We start from the raw sequence: 21038 nt of genomic DNA on the forward strand, positions 1-21038 counted from the left end.
TCCTGTGTGCACAGTGCACACAGTTCAGGAAAGCGTTCTCAGTAATACAGTGTCTAGGAAGACCCTGGATGTAACATCCACTCCTTAAGTAAATCTGCAAACTCCTTTTGTACTCCTGTCCTGGAAACGCTACTTGAATGACGTGTGAAGCTTTTTTTTTTTTTTTTTTAACCTTCCTGGATTTTTAAAACCTCAGTAGAAAATTTTCCTAAATAAGTATTCTTTTAATGTCTGGTCTGTGAAATCTTACTAAGTGAGAAAATATTTGGTGGGTCTCATTTCTTCTTTTTCTTTTTTGTTTTTGTGTTTCAATTGAAGATGACTTCTGTTAGATATTCTGGTAAACAATAGGAGACGTTTTCCTCCTAGGGAAACTTTAAGGCAACACAGCTGAGGGCCATTGTTCTGTCTCCTCTCAGATGGGACATAGCCCCAGCTAGATCCTCCTCTCGAAGGACTCGTGCTTAAAGACAACTCGCTCACCTAGAATTCACTTTTTTTCTTCAGTGTTTTATTTAATGTTGCAGGTGCAAATATGTCAAACAATTTTACAAAGATTTGGATTTCACCATAGCCAACAGGTATACCATACTTTGTTATTACATTTTTATTAATATTTTTTTCCTAAAATGCTTCCAACATTATTCCTATGCTTATCTAGCTGCTGCATTCTCTCTTAAGATTTCTATTATCATCCTGTTTCTCCCCTTACTGAAATACAGAGTTCTCAATCTCTTCCCATAACATGAACAGTTTCACAGTCGTTATTTTTAAAATTTTATTCTTGCAACAAGTACATAATTATACTTGAGACCAAGAATTTCAACCTATAGAGCAGATAAGAGGTTATTTTCACTCCAAGTGTCCTATAAAATGCCTGATCCATATACAATGGTAAATAAAGTAAAGTAGATCTAAATGTCATGGCTGGTTGGCATTAATAACATCACACTTACTAGATTAGTAACATCTGTGCTTTACAAACACGAGTCTTCATTTCTGGGATGTCAGGAATTGTTTACAGTCGGCATCTACTTACTCGGATTACCAGAGAGTGAAGGCAAGTAATAGATCTTAGCCAAATATTAAAGTGGAACTGATCCGTATTTCCAGTTAATATTAGGATGCTCTGAAGAAGATTGGTGTCAGTTAAGGGAGCTGGAAGGTGAGTGGGTTGGAGAGGGTGGAGCCAGTGTGCTCAGGTGAGGCCTCTCTTAGGAGGGGACGTGTGAACAGAGGCTTGAGCTGAGTGAGAAGGCAAACCGTGGGCGTGCCAGAGAGAAAAGTCTAGGGGGACGAGCCAGCACGTGCAGAATCTGGGACAGGAATGGGCTTTGCTTACCTAAGGAATAAAAGGCCCAGTCCACGTGGCTGGAGCGTGTCAATGAGGTGTTGAGACTAGGCCTGAGGGGCACCTGCACGGAGGGCTGCTGGGTTCCGCCAGCAGGTGCACACGGTCTTCGACATATCTTCTTTAAGTTTCATTATTTGTAATGCACGCATCAGACGTGCTTGATTTAAGTGTTCATGGAGGCCCCCAGACACCACTTAGTTATCAAAAGAGAACTGCTTTATCCAGTTTTTCCCTAAAGTAATCCATTTGAAGAATACAGTTGCCTTAATTTCAACCACATAATCAGTGAGTCAAGAGCACTATTGATAAACCAAGTCACACTGAATTTTATGTTTATCAAATATTCCTCACATACAAAAATTATGATTCGAAATGATAGTCGTTATCACATATGACTAGAATATTTGTAATTAAAAATAATCTTAAGGCATGATTATGGTAAAAAAAATTTCTGATTTTTGAACTTTCATTTAAAAACAGTATTTTTAAGTTTCATCTAAAAACAAATTGAAGCCATAATTGTACTCACTGAATTCTATTTTTGTCTTGAACTCTAAGATTTTCTTATATAAGACATGGCAATTTATAAGCTCAGTTTTTTCCTAAATAATAAAATAAGCTATCAAGTATCATTTTTATAAACATACATGTATTCAAAGCCACCAACTAAAAGACAAAAACTATCAGATTGGAGAAAACAAAATTGAAATATGACTGCTATAAGGCATCAAGGCATTGCCCTTTAAATATAAAGACACAAATAGATTAAAAGTAAAATGATAGAAAACTATGCCATGATCACATTAGTCAAAAAAACCCCAAAACACCAACAAAAACATTTAGCTGTCTTAATATCAGGCAAAACAGGTTTCACAGAAAAGAATATAACGGGAGATAATGAAGATTATTTTATAATGATAAGGTGATCAAATTATGAAAATAACAATGCTAAACATTCCATTTCTAATAGTTTTAAAATGCATGCAGCAAGAACTGATAGAAATGCAAGGAGAAATAGGTAAATCCATCATTAAAGTTGGAGATGGCAGAACATTGCTCTCAGTAATTAAATAAGAGGCAGAAAATCAGTAAAGTTATCTAAGAGTTGAACAGCATTTAATTAACTTAATAACAATGGAACATTACATCCAACATCAACAGAATATACAGTCTTTTCTAATGCAGAACATTTACCAAGGTAGATCATAGATCAAGTGTCCAGTAATCTAAATGGATTTAAGCCACACAGATATGCTTTCTGCTCACCTGATGATTTGACAAATTTATACATTATGCACAGTGTGGCTGCCATCTGTCCCACGTTCTTGTTACAGTATCCTGAACCGTATTCTCTAGGCTTTGCCTTTACTCCTGTGACTTACTCATTCCATAAGTGGAATCCTGTACCTCCCTCTCCCCCTCTCCCAACTTGCCCATCCCTAAGATCCCTGGCAGCTGTCAGTTCTACGTATTTGTAGGTCTGCTTCTGCTTTTGTTGGTTTATTCATGTGTTTGTTTTCTTTATGTTTGACTTATGAGCAGAATCATATGGTATTTGTGTTTTTCGGTCTGACTTATTTCACTTAGCATGATACCCTCTAGGTCCATCCATGTTGTTGCAAATGGCAAAATCTCATCCTTTTTCTGGCTGAGTAATAGTCCCCTCTGTGTGTGTGTGTGTGTGTGTGTGTGTGTGTGTGTGTGTGTGTGTGTTCATGCGTGCACACACATACATCTTTATCCATTTACCTATTGATGGACACTTAGGTTACAACCATGTCTTGGCTATTGTAGATGATACTGCAATAAACATAGGGGTCAATGTATCCCTCTGAATTAGTATTTTCATTTTCTTTTGGTAAATACCTAACAGTATGTCTCTATTTTTAATTTTTTGAGGAAATTCCACAGTGTTGTCCAGAGTGGCTGCACCAGTTTACATTTCCAGCAACAGGGCATGAGGGTTCATTTTTCTCCACATCTTCACCAACACTTGTTATTTCTTTTCATTTTGATTTTAGCCATTCAGACAGGTGTGAGGTGGTATCTCAATGTGGTTTTGATTTGTATTTCCCTGATGATGACTGATGTTGAGCATTTTTTCATGTGTCTGTTGGCCATCTGCATGTCGTCCTTGAAGAAATGTCTGTTGAGATCCTCTGAGCATTTTTTAATTGGATTGTTTATTTATTTCTTTATGTATGCTGGATATCAACCTCTTATCAGATATATCATTTGCAAATAATTGTTTCCCATTCAGTAGGTTGCCTTTTTCTTTTGTTGATGGTTTCCTTTTCTCTGGAGAAGCTTTTTAGTTTGATGTAGTTCCAGTAGTTTGTTTTTGCTTTTGTTTTCCTTGCCTTATGAGACATACCTAGAAAAAAAGTTGCTATGGCAATGTCAGAGAAATGACTGTCTGTGCTCTCTATAGGATATTTGGTGGTTTTCTGTGTCACATATAGGGCTTTAATCCATTTTGAGTTTATTTTTGTGTTTGGTATAAGAAAGTGGTCCAGTTTCATTCTTTTACATGTAGCTATCCAGTTTCCCAGTGCCTTGTATTGAATAGGTGTCTTTCCCCATTGTGCATTCTTGTGATTGCCTAAAATATTTATTTACCTTAAACATTTTTTCCAAGAAAATGGTACCTTAAAACAAAATAAAGTGACATCAGTTTATTAATGCATTTCTTTTTATACTAATTGCTTTTATTTATAAAAAAATATATTTGTTAATAGGCTATTGGCCAGGCCTAGCTAAAATGATATATTTTCATATACTTTTTTCAGTATTTTTTACATATTTAAATGTTTTCACATAATTAGGTTCATACTATGTATCTGTTTTTACATTCTGATGAATACATTAGGTCATGAATATTTATAGTGTCATTAAATATTTTTCAAATACCAGTTTTTATTGCTATGTAATTTTTATTGTATTGATTTACCACATTTGAATTTCTAATTTTTTGTTGCTATGTAATTTTTATTGTATTGATTTACCACATTTGAATTTCTAATTTTTATTATGTTTATTACCCTTACAATTTCTTAATATTACAAATAATTTTAAATTAGCAAGCTATGTATAATAGTCTCTTCTTTGGTTTTTTTTAAGTTTATTTATTTACTTTGAGAAAGAGAGAGAGAAAGTGGGTGAGGGACAGACAGAGAGTGAGAGAGAATCCCACACTGGCTCCACGCTGCCAGCACAGAGCCCGACACACGGTTTGAACCCACTGACCATGTGATCATGACCTGAGCTGAAATCAAGAGTCAGATGCTTAACTGACTAGCCACCCAGGTGCCCCTCTTCATTGTTTCTTTAATTAGCATTCTGAGAAAAGGAATCACCAAGTAAACCACCTTGCATATTTTTGAAGGTCTGGCACATTTCATCGTTTCTTTATAGAAATACTGTATCAGTATACACTCCTACTAAAATTTTGTCCACATTTCATACTACCAAACTTTGAGCATTATCATTTATTATTCTGCTATTCTTTTGGACTAAAATATTATCTTAGTTTTAGAATTTCTGTAAGATTAAAGATAATCTTACCTTTCATGTTTCAATAAGTGTAAACAGTCTATGATTGTTATTAATTTATTTTCATATATGTGAAAACATATTTCCAAATTTACTTTCAGTGCTTTTTACTTTATATTTTTATATATTCAAAATAGTATGTACTGTAAGTTTTTTCTTATTTATATTTTTTAATTTTTTAAATGTTTTTATTTATTTTTGAGAGAGAAAGAGACAGAACATGACTGGGGGAGTGGCAAAGAGAGAGAGAGTGAGGGAGACACAGAATCTGAAGCAGGGTCCAGGCTCTGAGCTGTCAGCACAGAGCCTGATGCAGGACTCAAATTCACCAACTGTGAGATCATGACCTGGGCTGAAGTCAGACCCTTAACCAACTGAGCCACCAGACACCTCTCTTTTTAAAAAAAAAAAAAAAAAAAAAAAAAAAAAAAAAAAAAAGTCCCCCATAATAGATACATCTTTACTTCCTCATCTTAAATTGGTTTTCTTTTCTTTCCCATTAATCTGTGGAATAATATTCTACTCTGAATGCTAAGGGGTGTAATTTTAGGTTGGAATGTGAATTAAAGATTTAACTTTTCTCAAGCACTAAACCATTTCTCGCCAACAATATCAATTGAATATTTTTTCCATTCCCCAATGATCTCTGATGCTACCTTTATAAAATATTAAATTCTTACATTTTCATCTCATTTTGATCAGAGATGGAAGTTCAATTTTTTTTGTATGGATACATGACATATTTCATAAGTGTGTATGAACACTTGAAGTGATATTTTTGTTTTTTTGGTTTATGTAACTGATGTTTTTTGGGGTTTTTTTTTTTGCCCTTTGAAGTCATCTCAAAAAGTTTATTATGGGGATTTAATTTGTTATAGAAATCATATAGATTTAATTCTATATGTAACTGATTTCATTACTGATAACCAATAGCTTTAGCCTCTGATTTATACATCCTTAAAAATCTTAGTTTTGACTAAATATTTAAAACAATTAAAGAATATTTTTGAGTAATGTTTAAAAGAACAGATACAATTGTGGTGTATTTATTTTCTGAACTCTAGCCTGTATATATATAGGCTTAGTTGTGATACTTAGTTGTATTAACAAATGAAATGTAAGTTAACTAGATACAAAATTTTTAAGGGAAAAAATTTTTCCTTCAAAATTCTATATATATTGGTTCATAGAGGAGTAGAACTCTCATGAGACATTATTCATTTCTTTTGTGGCTTTCCACGTAATACCCTTTTTATTTAATTGAATTATAATTGACATAGAACATCCTGCTGGTTCTACATGTATGTCATAGTGATGTACGTCACAGAGATGTACAGAACATTACATGACTATGTACGTTTTAGACATTACACAAAATATTCAAACATGACTATTCATTTAATAATGATCCCCGTAAGTCTAGTTAACAATGTGTCATATTACAAAGTTATTACAATATTATTAACTGTATTCCCTGTGCTGTACAATACATACCTATGAGTTGTTTATTTCATGACTTTAAGCATGTACCTTTTAAATGTCTTTCTCTATTTTGCCTGGTCCATCATAACCTTCCTGCTATCGTAACCAGCGGTTTCTTTCCTATATCTGTAAGTCTGTTCCTGTTTTCTCTTGTTTGTTTGTTTTTTAGATTCCACATATAAGTGAGATTGTACTGTATTTGTCTTTCTCTTTCTCTGATTTGTTTACCATACCTTCTAGGTCCACCATTGTTTTTGCAAATGGTGAGATTTCATTCTTTTTTATTGGCTGAGTTATAGGCCATTGTATATATATCCAGTCTTCTTTATCCACTTATCTGTTGAAGGACACTCAGACTGCTTCAACATCTTGGCTGTTACAAATAGGGCAGCAGTGGTGAATATATCTCTTCAAATTGGTGTTTTCAATTTCTTGGAGCATATATCTAGAGATGGAATTGCTGCATTGTATGGTATTTCTATTTTTAATTTTTTGAAGAACCTCCATACTGTTTTCCATAATGATGGTAGCAATTTACATTCCCAGAAATGGTGCGTGAGTGTTTCATTTTCTCCACATTCTTGCCAGGACTTGCTACTTTTTGTCCTTTTGATATTAGTCAGTCTGACTGGTATGAGGTGATAGCTTATGGTGGTTTTCCCTGATGATGAGGGATGCTGAGCGTCTTTTCACATGTCTATTGGCCATTTGTATGTCTTCTTTAGAAAAAAAAATGTCTAAGTCCTCTGCTTGTTTTTTTAATGTTTTTTGTATTAATTTATGTAATTTTTTATGTATTTTGAAGATTAACCCTTTATGAAATGTGTGATTTGTATAAATCTCCCATTAGGTAGGTTGATGTTTTGTTTTGTTCATGGTTTCCTTCACTCTGCTAAGACTTTTTAATTTGATGGAATTTTACTTCTTTATTTTAGCTTTTGTTGACTTTGCCTGAGGTGACTGTTGCAAAAAAAACATTGCTAAGAGCTTCCTGCCTGTTTTCTTCTAGGAGTTTTATGGTTTCAGGTCTTAAATTCAAATCTTTAATCCATTACTAATTTATTTTCATATATGGTATAAGAAAGTGGTGCAGTTTTATTCTTTGGATGTACCCGTCCAGTTTCCCCAGCACCATTTCTTGAGGAGACTGTCTTTTCCACATTGTATATTCTTGCCTCCTTGTCCATTAATTGACTATAGAAACATGTGTTTATTACTGGGCTCTCTATTCTGTTCCATTGATCAGTGTGTTTGTTTTTGTACCAGTACCATACTGCTTTGATTAGTACAGCTCTGGAGTATATCTTGAATTGTGGGATTGTGATAACTCCAGCTTTTTTCTTTTTTCTCAAGGTTGCTTTAGCTGTTTGGTGTCTTTGATGGTTCTATACAAATTTTAGGATTCTTTGTTATAGTTCTGTGAAAAATACTGTTGGTATTTTGATAGGGATTGAATCTGTAGATAGCTTTGGGTAGCACAGACATTATTTTTAATTAAAAAAATTTTTTAATGTTTTTATTTATTTTTGAGAGAGAGAGAGAAAGAGAGCGCAAGTGGGGGAGGGGCAGAGAGAGAGAGAGACAGAGACAGACAGACAGACACAGAATCTGAAGCAAACTCCAGGCTTTGTGCTGTCAACACAGAGTCAGATACGAGTCTCGAACTCACAAGCTGTGAGATCATGACCTGAGCCGAAGTCGGATGCTTAACTGACTGAGCCACCCAGGCGCCCCTGGGTGGCACAGACATTTTTAACAGTATTCTTCTAATCCATGAACATGGTATATCTTTCCATTTATTTGTGTTTTCAGTAGTTTCTGTCATCAAATATCTCAATTTTCAGAGTACAGGTGTATTACCTCCTTGATTAAATTTATTCTTAGGTATTTCTTTCTTTTAGATATAATTATAAATGGGATTATTTTCTTAACTTCTCTTGGAATTAATTATTAAGTATAAAAATGCAACAAATTTCTGGGTTTCTTAGTTTTGCATCCTGTGACTTTTCTTAATTCATTTATAGTTCTGATAGTTTTTTGGTGACATCTTTAGGGTTTTTTATATATAGCATCATGTCATCTGCAAATAGTGACAGTTTTAAGTCTTCCATTCCAATTCAGATACCTTTTATTTCATTTTCTTGCCTAATTGCTGTGGCTGGGACTTCTAGTACTGTGTCACATTAACGTGGGGAGAGTGGACAATCTTGTTTTATTTGTGATCTTAGAGGACATGCTTTCAGCTTTTCACCATTGAGTATGATGTTAGCTGTGGGTCTGCCATATATGGCCTTTATTATGTTGAGAATGTCTTCTTTCCGTATTAGTCTATGTGCCCTTTAAACCGCTGTTTTGTTGCTCTGTCCCAGGGTTGGCACTTGTGAGGGCAGGCCCCTCAGCGATATCTCCCCACACTGCCAGTCTTCACATTGGGAATGAGGTTCCATCATTATCTTGTTTCGCATGTCTTCTGCCCTTCTCTATAAGTCTCTTTTTTGTTTATTGTACAGAAGCTTTTCATTTGGTCCTCAGCTCTTCTCCAGGAGGAATTACTCCATAGGTGCATGCAGATTTTGTGTGTCTGTGGGAGGAGGTAAATTCAGCATCTTCTTGGACTGTCTCCACTTAATACTTTTTATCAGTCATTTGTGCGTGTTTTATCTCCTCTAACAAGATAATAGGCTCCTTGCTTTCAGTAAATGCTTCTAAATGAGTGAATGAATGTCATTTGAATTCATAAGTTCTGCTTCCATCACTAGCATATTTTTTGATAAAATATTGCAGTATTTTATTTTATTTTATTTATTTTATTTTAACGTGTATTTATTTTACTTTTGAGAGACAGACACAGGGTGCAAGAGGGCGAGGGGCGGAGAGAAAGGGAGACACAGAATGTGAAGCAGGCTCTAGGCTCTGAGCTGTCAACACAGAGCCCGATGCGGGGCTTGAACCCATGAACCATAAGATCATGACCTGAGCTGCAGTCAGCCACTCAACTCACTGAGCCACACAGACATCCCAAATATTGCATTATTTTGAAACTGTCCTATATTGCTTAGGAAAACATCATTATATTTGTGTGCTAATAAGGGAACTGTACTAGATGATCTCTGTGGATCATTCCAGTTTCGAAGTTATACTGCCTATAATTCTAAGTGTGTGTGTGTGTGTACACACACAGTGTTCAAAAACTCACCCAACCCTTTATTTGCGTATCTCCGTAATTACATTTATTATACATCATTTGAAGAATTAGAGGTAAACAGTTTCATAATCATAGAGACCCAGATGTTTCGTTCATTCTCAGATATAATCCTTTAAAAAGAAAGTGGCTAATAGCCAAGGGGAAAGAAAAACACTTACTGAGTAATATTTTTCAACTAATACACCTACAACTTTGTTGAAAGCCCAATCCATATGTGCATATTGCTGCTCATTAAAGATTATTATACTTGTGTCTTTATTTCTATTCTTAAAAATGAGTTTAAATGCTTTTTTTAAATTTTTTTTAATGTTTGTTTATTTTTGAGAGAGACAGAGATAGAATGTGAGTGGGTTAGGGGCAGAGAGACAGGGAGACACAGAATCCGAAGCAGGCTCCAGGCTCCGAGCTGTCGGCACAGAGCCCGACGTAGGGCTCGAACTCAGAGCTGCGAGATCATGACCTGAGCTAAAGTCAGATGCTCAACCGACTGAGCCACCTAGGCGCCCCGAGTTTAAATGTTTTTAAAATAGCCTTTACTGGGGCACCTGGGAGGCTCAAGTGGTTAAGTGTCTGACTCTTGATTTTGGCTCAGGTCATGAGCTCATGGTGGTGAAAATGAGCCCCACGTTGGGCTCCACACTGGGCATGGAGCCTGCTTGGGATTCTCTCTCTCCCTCTCCCTTTGCTCCTCCCCCACTCAGGTAGGTGAGCATGCACACTCTCTCTCAAAATTACATGCATACATAAATACATAAAGCAGCCTTTACTGTTTTAGATGTTTTAGGTTTATGAGAAAATTGAGGGAACGGTGCAGACATTTCCCATATACCCCATGCTACCACACATGAATAGCCTCCCATTATCAACATCACTCACCAGAGGGGAACTTTTGGGGTTGTTTTTTTTTTTTTTTTTAACAGAGGATGAACCTACATCAACGCATTATAATCACCCAGTGTCCACAGTTTACCTTCAGATTTGCTGTTGGTATTTTCAGTGTATGGGATTGGACAGATACATAATGATACATGCTCATCATTACTGCACCTTACAGACTGTTTTCACTGTCCTGCAAATTCCCCATCCCTGCCTGTTCATCCTCTCCTCCCCTACCCCAGCTAACCACTGTCCTTTTTATTGTCTCCATAGTTTGACTTTTTCCAGAAGGTGGTTATGTTATTGGAATCATACACTAATGTCACCTTTTCTGATTGGCTTCTTTAACTGAGTCCTTTGCATTTAAGATTCCCCATGTCTTTCCATGGCTTGATAGCTCCTTGCTGTTTAGTGCTGAGTCATATTCTGTTGTCTAATGCTCCACGCTTTATTCCTCCATCCGCCTGCTGAAGTACACCTTGGATGCTTCCCAGTGTCGACAGTTAGGAACAAAGCTGCTGTAAACATCCATGTGCAGGTTTAAGTGTAATCTTTCAAATGTCTTTCACTGTGTCCTTTACTGTGAAGTTTGCTATTCAAAGACAGTATACATATTAAAAGAATCTTTGTTATTTAAACTTTATCTTACCAAATATGCCTTTCCTTTAGTCTACCTTTAAGATTAACAGACCAAAAAGATCCCCCACTGCCACTTGCGGGCAAATAAAAACATTTGTACTATAGAGGCTTTTCCTGTTTTTGCTATTTTATTAATTCAGACTTGAAGTAAAAATCTGATTATCAGCCACACTTTAATTTTTAGTTAATTTGAACATATGTGCATCTGTTACTGGCAAGAACTCTTCTGAAATTTTTGAAATAAAATTTAATTTTAAGAAATTAATTGAATGATAGTATTAACTTGAAATATGTATGCTTTAAATATTACTTATAACAAAAGATCACACAAGCATAATTTGTTAGCTGTGTTTAGCTAATGAAAATAGAAGGCAGAGATAATAAAAACATTTCATAAGGAGTAAACAAAATAAACAATGAATAATTTAAATGTACTTGATTGAAAATAGGTACTATATGAAGTGTTACTGTTTTAAAGGATAATATCCAAGAGGAAATCATTGTAGTCTGTTAAAGGGCTCTCTTTTAAGTTGTTTCTGCTTTTTAAATAAGCATATTTTCAACTGACAGTAGGGACATAGGAACATTTTTGCTGTGGGGTAGAAGGACTAGTCAAGTGCGTTAAGATGTTAATGCAAACAGTAGGTTTGGAGAGTGTAGTTTCTCCTGTTCTACACCTGGCTGACAGGTGTAAATGCAGGGTATTACAGTGCATGAAACACAGCTTTTCTGTACAGTTATAAATTAAATAGATACAGTTTTCCCTAGGGATTATGGAGTAAGTGACGTTTCTGCAAGTTTGTACCCACAACGTTACCCTGGTACCATTTCTGTGCACAAGCTGAGATGACAGACCGACTGAGACGTTACCAGGAAGGTATCCTCCTCTAAAGTCACCTGAGCACCTGCCAGGGGTATTGCAGAGAAACAAATCACTTAAGGCTCCCGAATTTATTTCCTCTGCCTCCGTTTCCTCACTTGACTATAAAACGAGTACCACACTAACTTCCAGTGCTGTCGTGAGCATAAAATGGGTTAATACAAGGAAAGCACATAGTGTTGCACAAGACTTTGTTGTTTTTGTTATTTGTTCCAAATGGTAATTTTTTACTTTACTCATATACTTGATGGTGATGTGTGTTTCATCAAATGGAGTATAAATGGATTTATAAAATGCCAGATAAGAAGAAAAGTCTGTTCAAAAACACCTTTTAACACAGAATCCTTTCTTTTTGGACGTTACCCTCCTCTCTAACGCTTGATTCAGTGAGGGGGCAAATTTACGCGGAGAGCTGGAACTGGACCCCAGCTGAGTCGCATTTCCAGGACTTGGAGGCCCTGAGGATTCCAGCCGCACACCCAGTGCTCCGTTGGTCAGCTGAGCGTACTGGGGGTGACTGCCCACGACCAGGCGAGGCGCCAGCCCACGCTCACATGCTGTGTGTTACGTTATTTTTCATCTTTTAGACATTTTATTTTGAGTGGATTTTTACCAGCAGAAGGTTGTGCAAGGAAGCTTTTTTTATGATGGATAAATATGTCAAAAAGAGTACAATAGACTTCACAGTGTAAAGTAGAAATCTCTTTTTTTTCCAGACTCTATTTCAAAGCAATTTGAAACGGCATAAGTGTCTTATTAAATGTTACTTTTGCATAAGAGTTCTTTAATAGTTTGTCTTTCAAGTTTACAGAGTTTTTAAATGGGTTTCTGTCTTCTTTTTTCCCCTCTAGAGCTGGGTAGAGAGAGCCGAGAAACAGGCTCTTCTCTCTGATACACTTGACCTGTCAGAACTGTTCCACCCAGACACGTTTCTCAACGCTCTTCGCCAGGAAACTGCACGGTAAGTGAAGGTCTCCGCTTACTGTCCTTCCTTGTCAAGAAGTAAACCGACTATTGAATTAAGGGAGTCGTGTTATTTCCTAATACTTGACATTTCTTAACACAGTTAACTTTGAGTTTAAAAAGCAGTGCTTTTAATGACGATGTTTTTTATTAGAATTGAAACAGGTGAAATTTGGTTTTTAAATGTTGCTGATTGATCCGGACATGCCTTGTCTGATAGGACTGGTGGAGGTGCTATGGAGCCGTGTATAGTTAAAGGGGTCAACACGAAGTAAAAGTAAAAATGTAATTTCTCACTCACACCAGCCACATCCAGTTGCGCAGTGGCTACCACTTTGCGCTGCATGAAGATGTTTTTATTTCTGCAGAAAATTCTGTTGGACGTTGCTGACCAGGCTTCTTGGTGGGGGGCAGGATTTGGTAGTTAAGATCGAGCTCTTTTTTAAAACACACTTGGATGATTGTGTCCTGTATACACTGATTTTTTTTTTTCAATACATTAGAATGTAATAAAAGAGCTGCACGGTGGAAAAATAAACTGAACCAAATTTAGTTGTTGTTTACAGACAGACAAATTGGGGGATTTCAATTTGTAGTGCCTTAGGATCGTGGTATAAATACCAACATTTCAGCTCAACTGATAAGCATTTATGAGACACTTACCACGGGCCTGCATTTCAGGGTCACGGTCAAACGGAGACGGTAAAATAAAAACGAAAGGCCGAATGCTTAAGGGACTTGTGCTGCCTTGAAGAGGAGACTGACATTACCGGTTAACTTGACAAACTTAGTAGAAAGCCTAAGATACTGTGCATCGTTTAAGAGCTCTGATTACTTGCACATTGTGAATATTTCAATTATAGATAAATAGGGAATTATCTGTTTTCCGTTACTCTTGGTAGTTTAATTGTTGAGGATTATTTTTGCTGACATTTGACGCTTTACTTTTCCAGGGCGATGGGCTGTTCTGTAGATAGCCTGAAATTTGTAGCTTCGTGGAAAGGCCGACTGCAAGAAGCAAAGCTGCAGATTAAGGTATTTTATTAATTTTTGATGTTTATCTAAGTCTAAAACTAATATTACCAAGTGTGACTCCAGTCTCAAACTCATTGTTCTCTTGAGTACAAGGTCAGCAGAAGTAGATTGTATTTCCTATGTGAAAAATCCAAGTTAAGATTCAGGATGAAACAACTTGTACAAAACAATCTTTTCTAATGCAAAAATAGGAATCTTAGGGACACAACATATTTGCAAATGTAACTTTTGGTACAGAATGATAAAAATCTTCAACTTCTATTGGGCTTCCTGCTCTAGAATTCAATCCAGTAAGGATTAACTCTACAATAAAGCACGTGTAAAATATTGTAATGACAAACAGACTGAGTCCTGTCCTCGGGGACTTTACAGTCGGATAGTTAGTGCAGTGTCAGTCCAGGCCGTCCGTGTTAAAGGAAAGTTAAGCCGTCTTTTGCAGCATAAACGTTCCCTGGTAGCTTTCCTGTGAAAACTCCATTACTTTTATTGTGATGAGGGTGCAACAGTAGGCAATCATTTGAATGTTCGTAACGAAACTGGTTAAAAGTCTGCAGGGGGCCCTCTCCAAGCTCTGCCCGCCTCCCTCCACACCAGCCATGTGTCCTAGCCGACCTCTCCTGGCCCAGCCCTGCACCCTGTCTACACGCTGCTGCTGCTGACGGTCACGTGTGGCCTCTGGTTGCTCTCCACATGTGCCCCCTGGTCCTGTCTTAGGACATGTGTTCCCCACCCCCACCCCCACCCCCGGTCCCACCTTAGGACACGTGTTTCCCCCCCTCCATCCACCCTTAGGATACGCATCCCCCCTGGTCCCGCCTTAGGACACACCAGCGCTTCCCACTGTAAGTCCCCAGGATCTGTCCTAGTGCAGCACGTGTAATTCAGTTTTTCTTTTTTTTCCTCTTCATTTTTAAAGTTTATTTATTTATTCTGAGAGAGAGAGTGCAGTGAAAGGCAGAGAGAGAGAGTCAGTCAGTCCCAGGCAGACTCCATGCTGTCATCACAGAGCCTGATGCAGGGCTTGTACTCACAAACCATGAGATCATGACCTGAGCTGAAACCAAGAGTCATAGACGCTTAACCGACTGTGCCACCCAGGTGCCCCCGATTGAGTTTTTAAGTAAATTAAACCCAAGACTACAGTTCTTGGACTCAGTCAACCTTAGGCCACTGGCTTTTTGTAGGTCCTGTTTTCATTGTTGTGGTTCCCAATTTAGCAGTTTTCTTTTCATCTCACTACTACTTGATAACATACTATAGAATTTATTTATTATGTTTGTAATCTGCTGTCTGTCTGACTCCACTGGACCATAGTCCCACGAGAGTAGTGATGTTTTCTGGTTTTGTTGTAGCCCAAATACGTGAAGCTGTTGCCGTGGCCTAAAGGGTCCACAGTTAAGCCCTGTGGAACCGGTGGTTGGGGGCACAGGGGCGAGTGGCTGGGCTGCGGGAGGTGTAGCCACAGCTGGAAGGCTGTTGTACCTGTGCCAGAACTCTGATCGCTCACGATAAGCTAGACCTTTCTCCTCTGACTCTCCACAGATTGCTATAAAATTCTCCCTTTAAGCTGAGGAAATTAGAAGGGTTTTCTTTTCTACCATTGCATTTTATTTGAACCTTCGCCCCTAGCCTGTGTTGCTGGTGGTCATACACCTTTGCCCGGCTGTTAAGGAAAGTGGTGGGGGTGGGGGGCGGCCAGGAGCCACTCACTTGACCAGGTTGCGTGGTCTCTGGCAGCTGTGAGCCACACGTACAGTATGTGACATCACTGTTCAGATATACAGCGGTATAAAAGCAAGGAAATGAGTTATACTCTGAGTCAGAGCATGTTAATATTTCCATAACTGTGTTGCCTCTGTTCTTACAAAATGGGAATAAAATATTCTATAACCAGAAAGCACCAGGCTTCTACATTATGCCTTGTAGGTTGGGAGGAAAAGGCTGATAGTTAGTGAAACAAGATTGTAATCTTAGTTTTCCAAAAAGAGTCGTGTGCCTTTAAGCAATTTTAATGGAGTAATCTGAGTCCTTGTTGTCTCGTTTATCGATGGATTTAAATAATAACTTCCTTGAAACATTTATTGTGAGGATCTCTGAAAACAGGAGTGTTTTTAAATCGTATTTTTAAGGCGATTAATTCACTTGGAGAACTTTGGATCTGAATTGTGTTTGAGAGCTCCTGTTGCTTTGGGACCCGGTGGAGGCAGGGAGCCACGCAGGGCTGCCACTTGACTTCAGCTGCTTCCTGCTGGGCGGGGGCCGCCCAGGTACTGATCCCCTCCTTCGTCGAGCTTATGGAGAAATAGAAGTGAAAAGAAGGAAGGAATGAGACGTTTGGGTGCTAAGGTGTCCCGAGGAGACCTGTTCGCCAGAATTGGGGTTAGGAGCTTAGACACATCCTCCCCGAGTGTGAGTGGCGGGTTGTACTTGATTGGCCCAGCAGTGGAAAATCTACCACAAAAACAAAAACAAAACAAAACAAAACAGAAACAAACAAAAGAGCGCTTAAACTATTCAGATTAAGACATGTATTTAAGATAGTTTTCATTTTTCAAATAGCGCTTAATGTAACCATGCCTAGATGGTCATCTTATTATCAAGTGGACACTGTTCTTCCAAGCACGGGGGAGTGTAAGGTAACACAGTGCTGAGTGTGGGTGTCTGCACGATTTTGTGTGTGCAAACTAATAAGGTCATCTAAACCAGCTCCACAGGGGCGTCTGAGGGGCTCAGCCAGTTGGGTGTCCCAACTTTGGCTCAGGTCATGATCTTGCAGTTTGTGAGTTTGAGCCCCACATCGGGCTCTGTGCTACAGTTCCGAGCCTGGGGCCTGCTTCAGATTCTGTGTCTCCCTGTCTCTTTGCCCGTCCCTGCTCGTGCTTTGTCTCTCTCTTTCAGAAATAAACATTAAAAATAAATAAATAAATGAAGCTAGCTCCACAAAAATGGTTTTCCTTAAGTGATGGAAGCAGCCAGAAGTTTTAAATTGGTTTGATATTCTCATAGTATTAATGGCTTTGAATGTCTTAAATATTTCCACCAGTTTAAAGGATTTGTCATTCTTAGTTGACTGTACTGCTTAACTTGCTTTGCCAACTTAATGCTGTTTTCTCATGCTGACTGAATATAGTGGGTTAGGACTGGCCCAAATACCCTGTTCGTAAGGCTTGAGAGCTTTAACTGATACCATGCCGACAAAATCAGTGTGCTGGGATATTCTGCACTAAGTTCCATCTCCTGGTCTATCCAACCCCAGCTTTCAACCTTGTAAGGAACCTGTTCATGCTTCTTTCTGCACTACAGCTGTGTTTTCCTTCCCTCAGCTGTATCCCCCCAGCTATGTATGTATGTGTGTGTGTGTGTGTGTGTGTATGTGTATATATGATTTTCTATTTCCTTTTTTTAACTTTATATTTTCTAATAGTTATATTAAAACAAGATGAAATTAATTTTAATACTATATTTTATTAAACCTAATATAGGTATGTGATATTGTTTCCTTAACATATAATAAATATATTTAAATTGTGAATGGTACAAATTACCCTTTTGAGCAGTTGGTCCTTTCTTTGTACAAAGTCCTTGAAATCCAGTAAATATTCTGTATTTTTATAGCACCTCTCATTTCAGACTAGGAACGTTTCAAGTGCTCAGTAGCCCCATGTGGTGTGGCTAACAATTGGATATTAGCTCTAGACAGGGAAGGTAATTTCCTAGAGAAAAATTAAAAATCCTTCTGGTCTTCAATGTTTTCCTAATTATTTTTAATATTTTCTTTTAGTAAACATTTCGAACAAATGAAATAAATCAAAGAAGGAGAATAGTAGAATTAATCTGATTATTGAAAGTTTTCAAGATTTACGACTTTCCTTTTTAAATTTTTTTTTTCATTTGAAGATAGTTGACATACAGTATATTAGTTGCTGGTATATGTCATAGTGTTTTGACAATTATATACAACACTAAATGCTTGCCACAGTAAGTCTCGTTGCCATCTGTCACCACACAAAGTGCAGTCTTCACTGACTATATACTCTCTGCTGTCCTTTTCATCCCCATGACTTATTTTATAACTGGAAGTTTGTACCTCTTAGTCCCTTCACCTGTTTCACCCATCCTCCCACCCCTCCCCTCTGACAACCACCAGTTTGTAATCTGTATTTATGTGTCTGTTTCTGTTATTGTTTGTTTGTTCGTGTGTTTTGTGTTTTAGGGTCCACCTGTAAGTATACTCATACGGTATTTCCCTTTCTCTGTCTGCCTTATCTCACTTAACATACATAATACTCTCTAGGTCCACCCATGTTGTCGCAAATGGCAAGATTTCGTTACATTTGATGGCTCAGTAATACTCCAGTGTGTGTATACACCACATCTTTCTCCATTCTTCTATCGATGGACATTTATGTTGCTTCCGTATCTTGTCTCATGGAAATAATGCTGCAATACATGTAGAGGTGCCTATACCTTTTTGGATTAGCATTTTTGTTTTGGGGGAGTAAATACGCAGTAGAGGAGTAATTGGATTGTATGGTATTTCTAGTTCTCATATTTTGAGGAATCTTGATACTGTTTTTGATCGCGGATGGAACATTTGCATTCCCACCAACAGTGTACAAGGGATCCCTTTCCTCCACATGCCCACTGACATGTATGATTTCATGACTTTTTATTATCATTATCCATTCTGACTTGGATGAGGTGATATCTCATTGTGGTTTTGACTGGCATTTTCTTGATTGGTGATGTAGAGCCTCCTTCATTTGTTTATTGGCCATCTGTATGTCTTCTTTAAAGAAATGTCTCTTCAGGTCCTCTATGCATTTTTTAGGCAGATTCTTTGTGTGTGTGTGTGTGTGTGTGTGTGTGTGTGTGTGTGTGTGTGTGTGTGTTGGTGTTGAGTTCTATAAGTTCTTTATATACTCTGAACATTATCCCCTTATTGGAAATATCATTTGCAAATATTTTTTCCCATTTAGTATATTGCCTTTTCATTTTGTTGATAGTTTCCTTCACTGTGGAAAAGTATTTTAGCTTGATGTCTCAATAGTATACTTTTGCTTTTGTTTCCCTAGTTTGAGTAGACAGATCCAGAAAAATGTTGCTAAGGGCAATGTCCAAAAATTTGCTGCCTATGTTTTCTTTCAGGAGATTTATGGTTTCAGGTCTTACTTTTAGGTCTTTAATTCATTCTGAGTTTATTTTTCTGTATGGCTTATAAGAAAGTGGTCCAGTTTTATTCTTTTGCATGTAGCTGTCTAGTTTTCCTACCACCATTACTAAAGGGACTTTCTCCCCCCCCCCCCCCCCACTTTGTATATTATTACCTCCTTTGTCATGGATTAATTGACCACCAGAGAATGAGCTTCCTTCCGGACTGTCTATTCTGTTCCATTGTTTTGTGTGTCTGTTTTTGGGCCAGTACCATACTGTTCTGATAACTACAGCTTTGTAGTGTATCTTGGAATCTGGGATTGTGATACCTCCAACTTCATTCTTCTTTCTCAACCCATTTAGGGTCTTTTGTGGATCCATACAGATTTTAAGATTCTTTGTTCTAATTTTGTGAAAAATACGATTGGTAATTTGATAGGGATTGTGTGCATTCTGTAGATTTTTTTTAGGTAATATGGACATTTTAAAATATTCCTGGAATCCATGAACATGGAATATCTTTCCAGTTGTTTGTGGCATATTCGGTTTTTTTCATTATCATCATAATTTTCAGAATACAAGTCTTTCACCCTCTTGGCTACATTTTTTTCCTAGGAATTTTATTCTTGATACAGTTGTAAATGGGATTGTTTTCTTATTTTCTTTTTCCTGGTAGTTCATTATTATTGGATAGAAGTGCAACAAATTTCTGAATAATTTTATATTCTACAAGCTCACCAAATTCATTTATTTATTGTAAATTTTTATTATTAATTTTTTTTTTGGTGCCGACTTTAGGGCTTTCTGTGTATAGTGTCATGTTGTTTCCAAATAGTGACAGTTTAACTTTTTTTTTTTTAAACCAATTTGGATGCCTTTTGTTGGTTTTTCTTGGCTGATTGCTGTGGCAAGCACTTACAATGCTATGTTGAATAAAAGTAGCAAGAGCAGACTTTGTTGTCTTATTCCTGATCTTAGAGGAAAAGCTCTCCATTTTCCATGATTGAGTACGATGTTAGCTGTGGTTTTGTCATATTTGGACTGTATTATGTTGAGATATATTCCCCCTAAACCCTTTGTTGAGGGTTTTTATCAGGAATGGATGTTTTACTTCGTCAAATGTTTTTTCTGCGTGTGTTGAGATGATTTCATGGTTCTATGGTTTCATGGTCCCTGAGTTGAATACCACTTGATCATGGTGAATGGTCTTTTCAATTCAGTTTGCTAATATTTTGTTGAGGAGTTGTGCATCTATGTTCATCAGGAATGTTGGTCTGTAATATTCTTTATTCTTTTTCTTGTGTCTTTGTAATGTCTCTATCTGGTTTTGGTATCATAGTAATACTAGCCTCATAGAATGAATTTAGAAGTTTTCCTTCCTGGGGCGCCTGGGTGGCTCAGTCGGTTAAGCGGCCGACTTCGGCTCAGGTCATGATCTCACGGTCCGTGAGTTCGAGCCCTGCGTCGGACTCTGTGCTGACAGCTCAGAGCCTGGAGCCTGTTTCAGATTCTGTGTCTCCCTCTCTCTGACCCTTCCCCGTTCATGCTTTGTCTCTCTCTGTCTCAAAAATAAATAAAACGTTAAAAAAAAATTTTTAAAAAACAACAAAAAAACATTAAAAAAAAAAAGTTTTCCTTCCTTTCCTATCTTTTGGAGTAATTTGAGAGGATAGATATTAACTCTTCTTTATATATTTGGTAGAATTCACCTGTGAAGACGTCTGGTCCTGGACTTCTGTTAATTGGGAGATTTTTTGGTTACCAATTCAGTTTTGTTACTAGCAAGTCATCTGGTCAGATTTCCTCTTTTTTCTGTCTTGGAAGATTTTATGTTTGTAATAATTATCATTTTTTTCTAGATTTTTCAGTTTATTGGTGTATAATTTTTCACAGTAAAA

At 37.3% G+C, this 21038-nt stretch overlaps 1 protein-coding gene across 3 annotated transcripts in view; it reads left to right on the forward strand.

Moving 5' to 3' along the window:
- Positions 1 to 21038, forward strand: part of DYNC2H1 (dynein cytoplasmic 2 heavy chain 1) — a 342976-nt gene that overhangs the window by 283009 nt on the left and 38929 nt on the right. For all 3 annotated transcript variants that reach the window (XR_006208595.1, XM_042959288.1, XM_042959289.1), the window contains exons 86-87: positions 12840 to 12949; positions 13905 to 13986. Coding sequence is in view for 2 of the 3 variants with exons in the window: in XM_042959288.1 (XP_042815222.1) it covers positions 12840 to 12949; positions 13905 to 13986 (192 nt within the window). In the remaining variant the exon portion in view is untranslated. The remainder of the gene's footprint in view (positions 1 to 12839; positions 12950 to 13904; positions 13987 to 21038) is intronic.

Source organism: Panthera tigris, chromosome D1, assembly GCF_018350195.1.
Source record: "Panthera tigris isolate Pti1 chromosome D1, P.tigris_Pti1_mat1.1, whole genome shotgun sequence".
Taxonomy (NCBI): domain Eukaryota; kingdom Metazoa; phylum Chordata; class Mammalia; order Carnivora; family Felidae; genus Panthera; species Panthera tigris.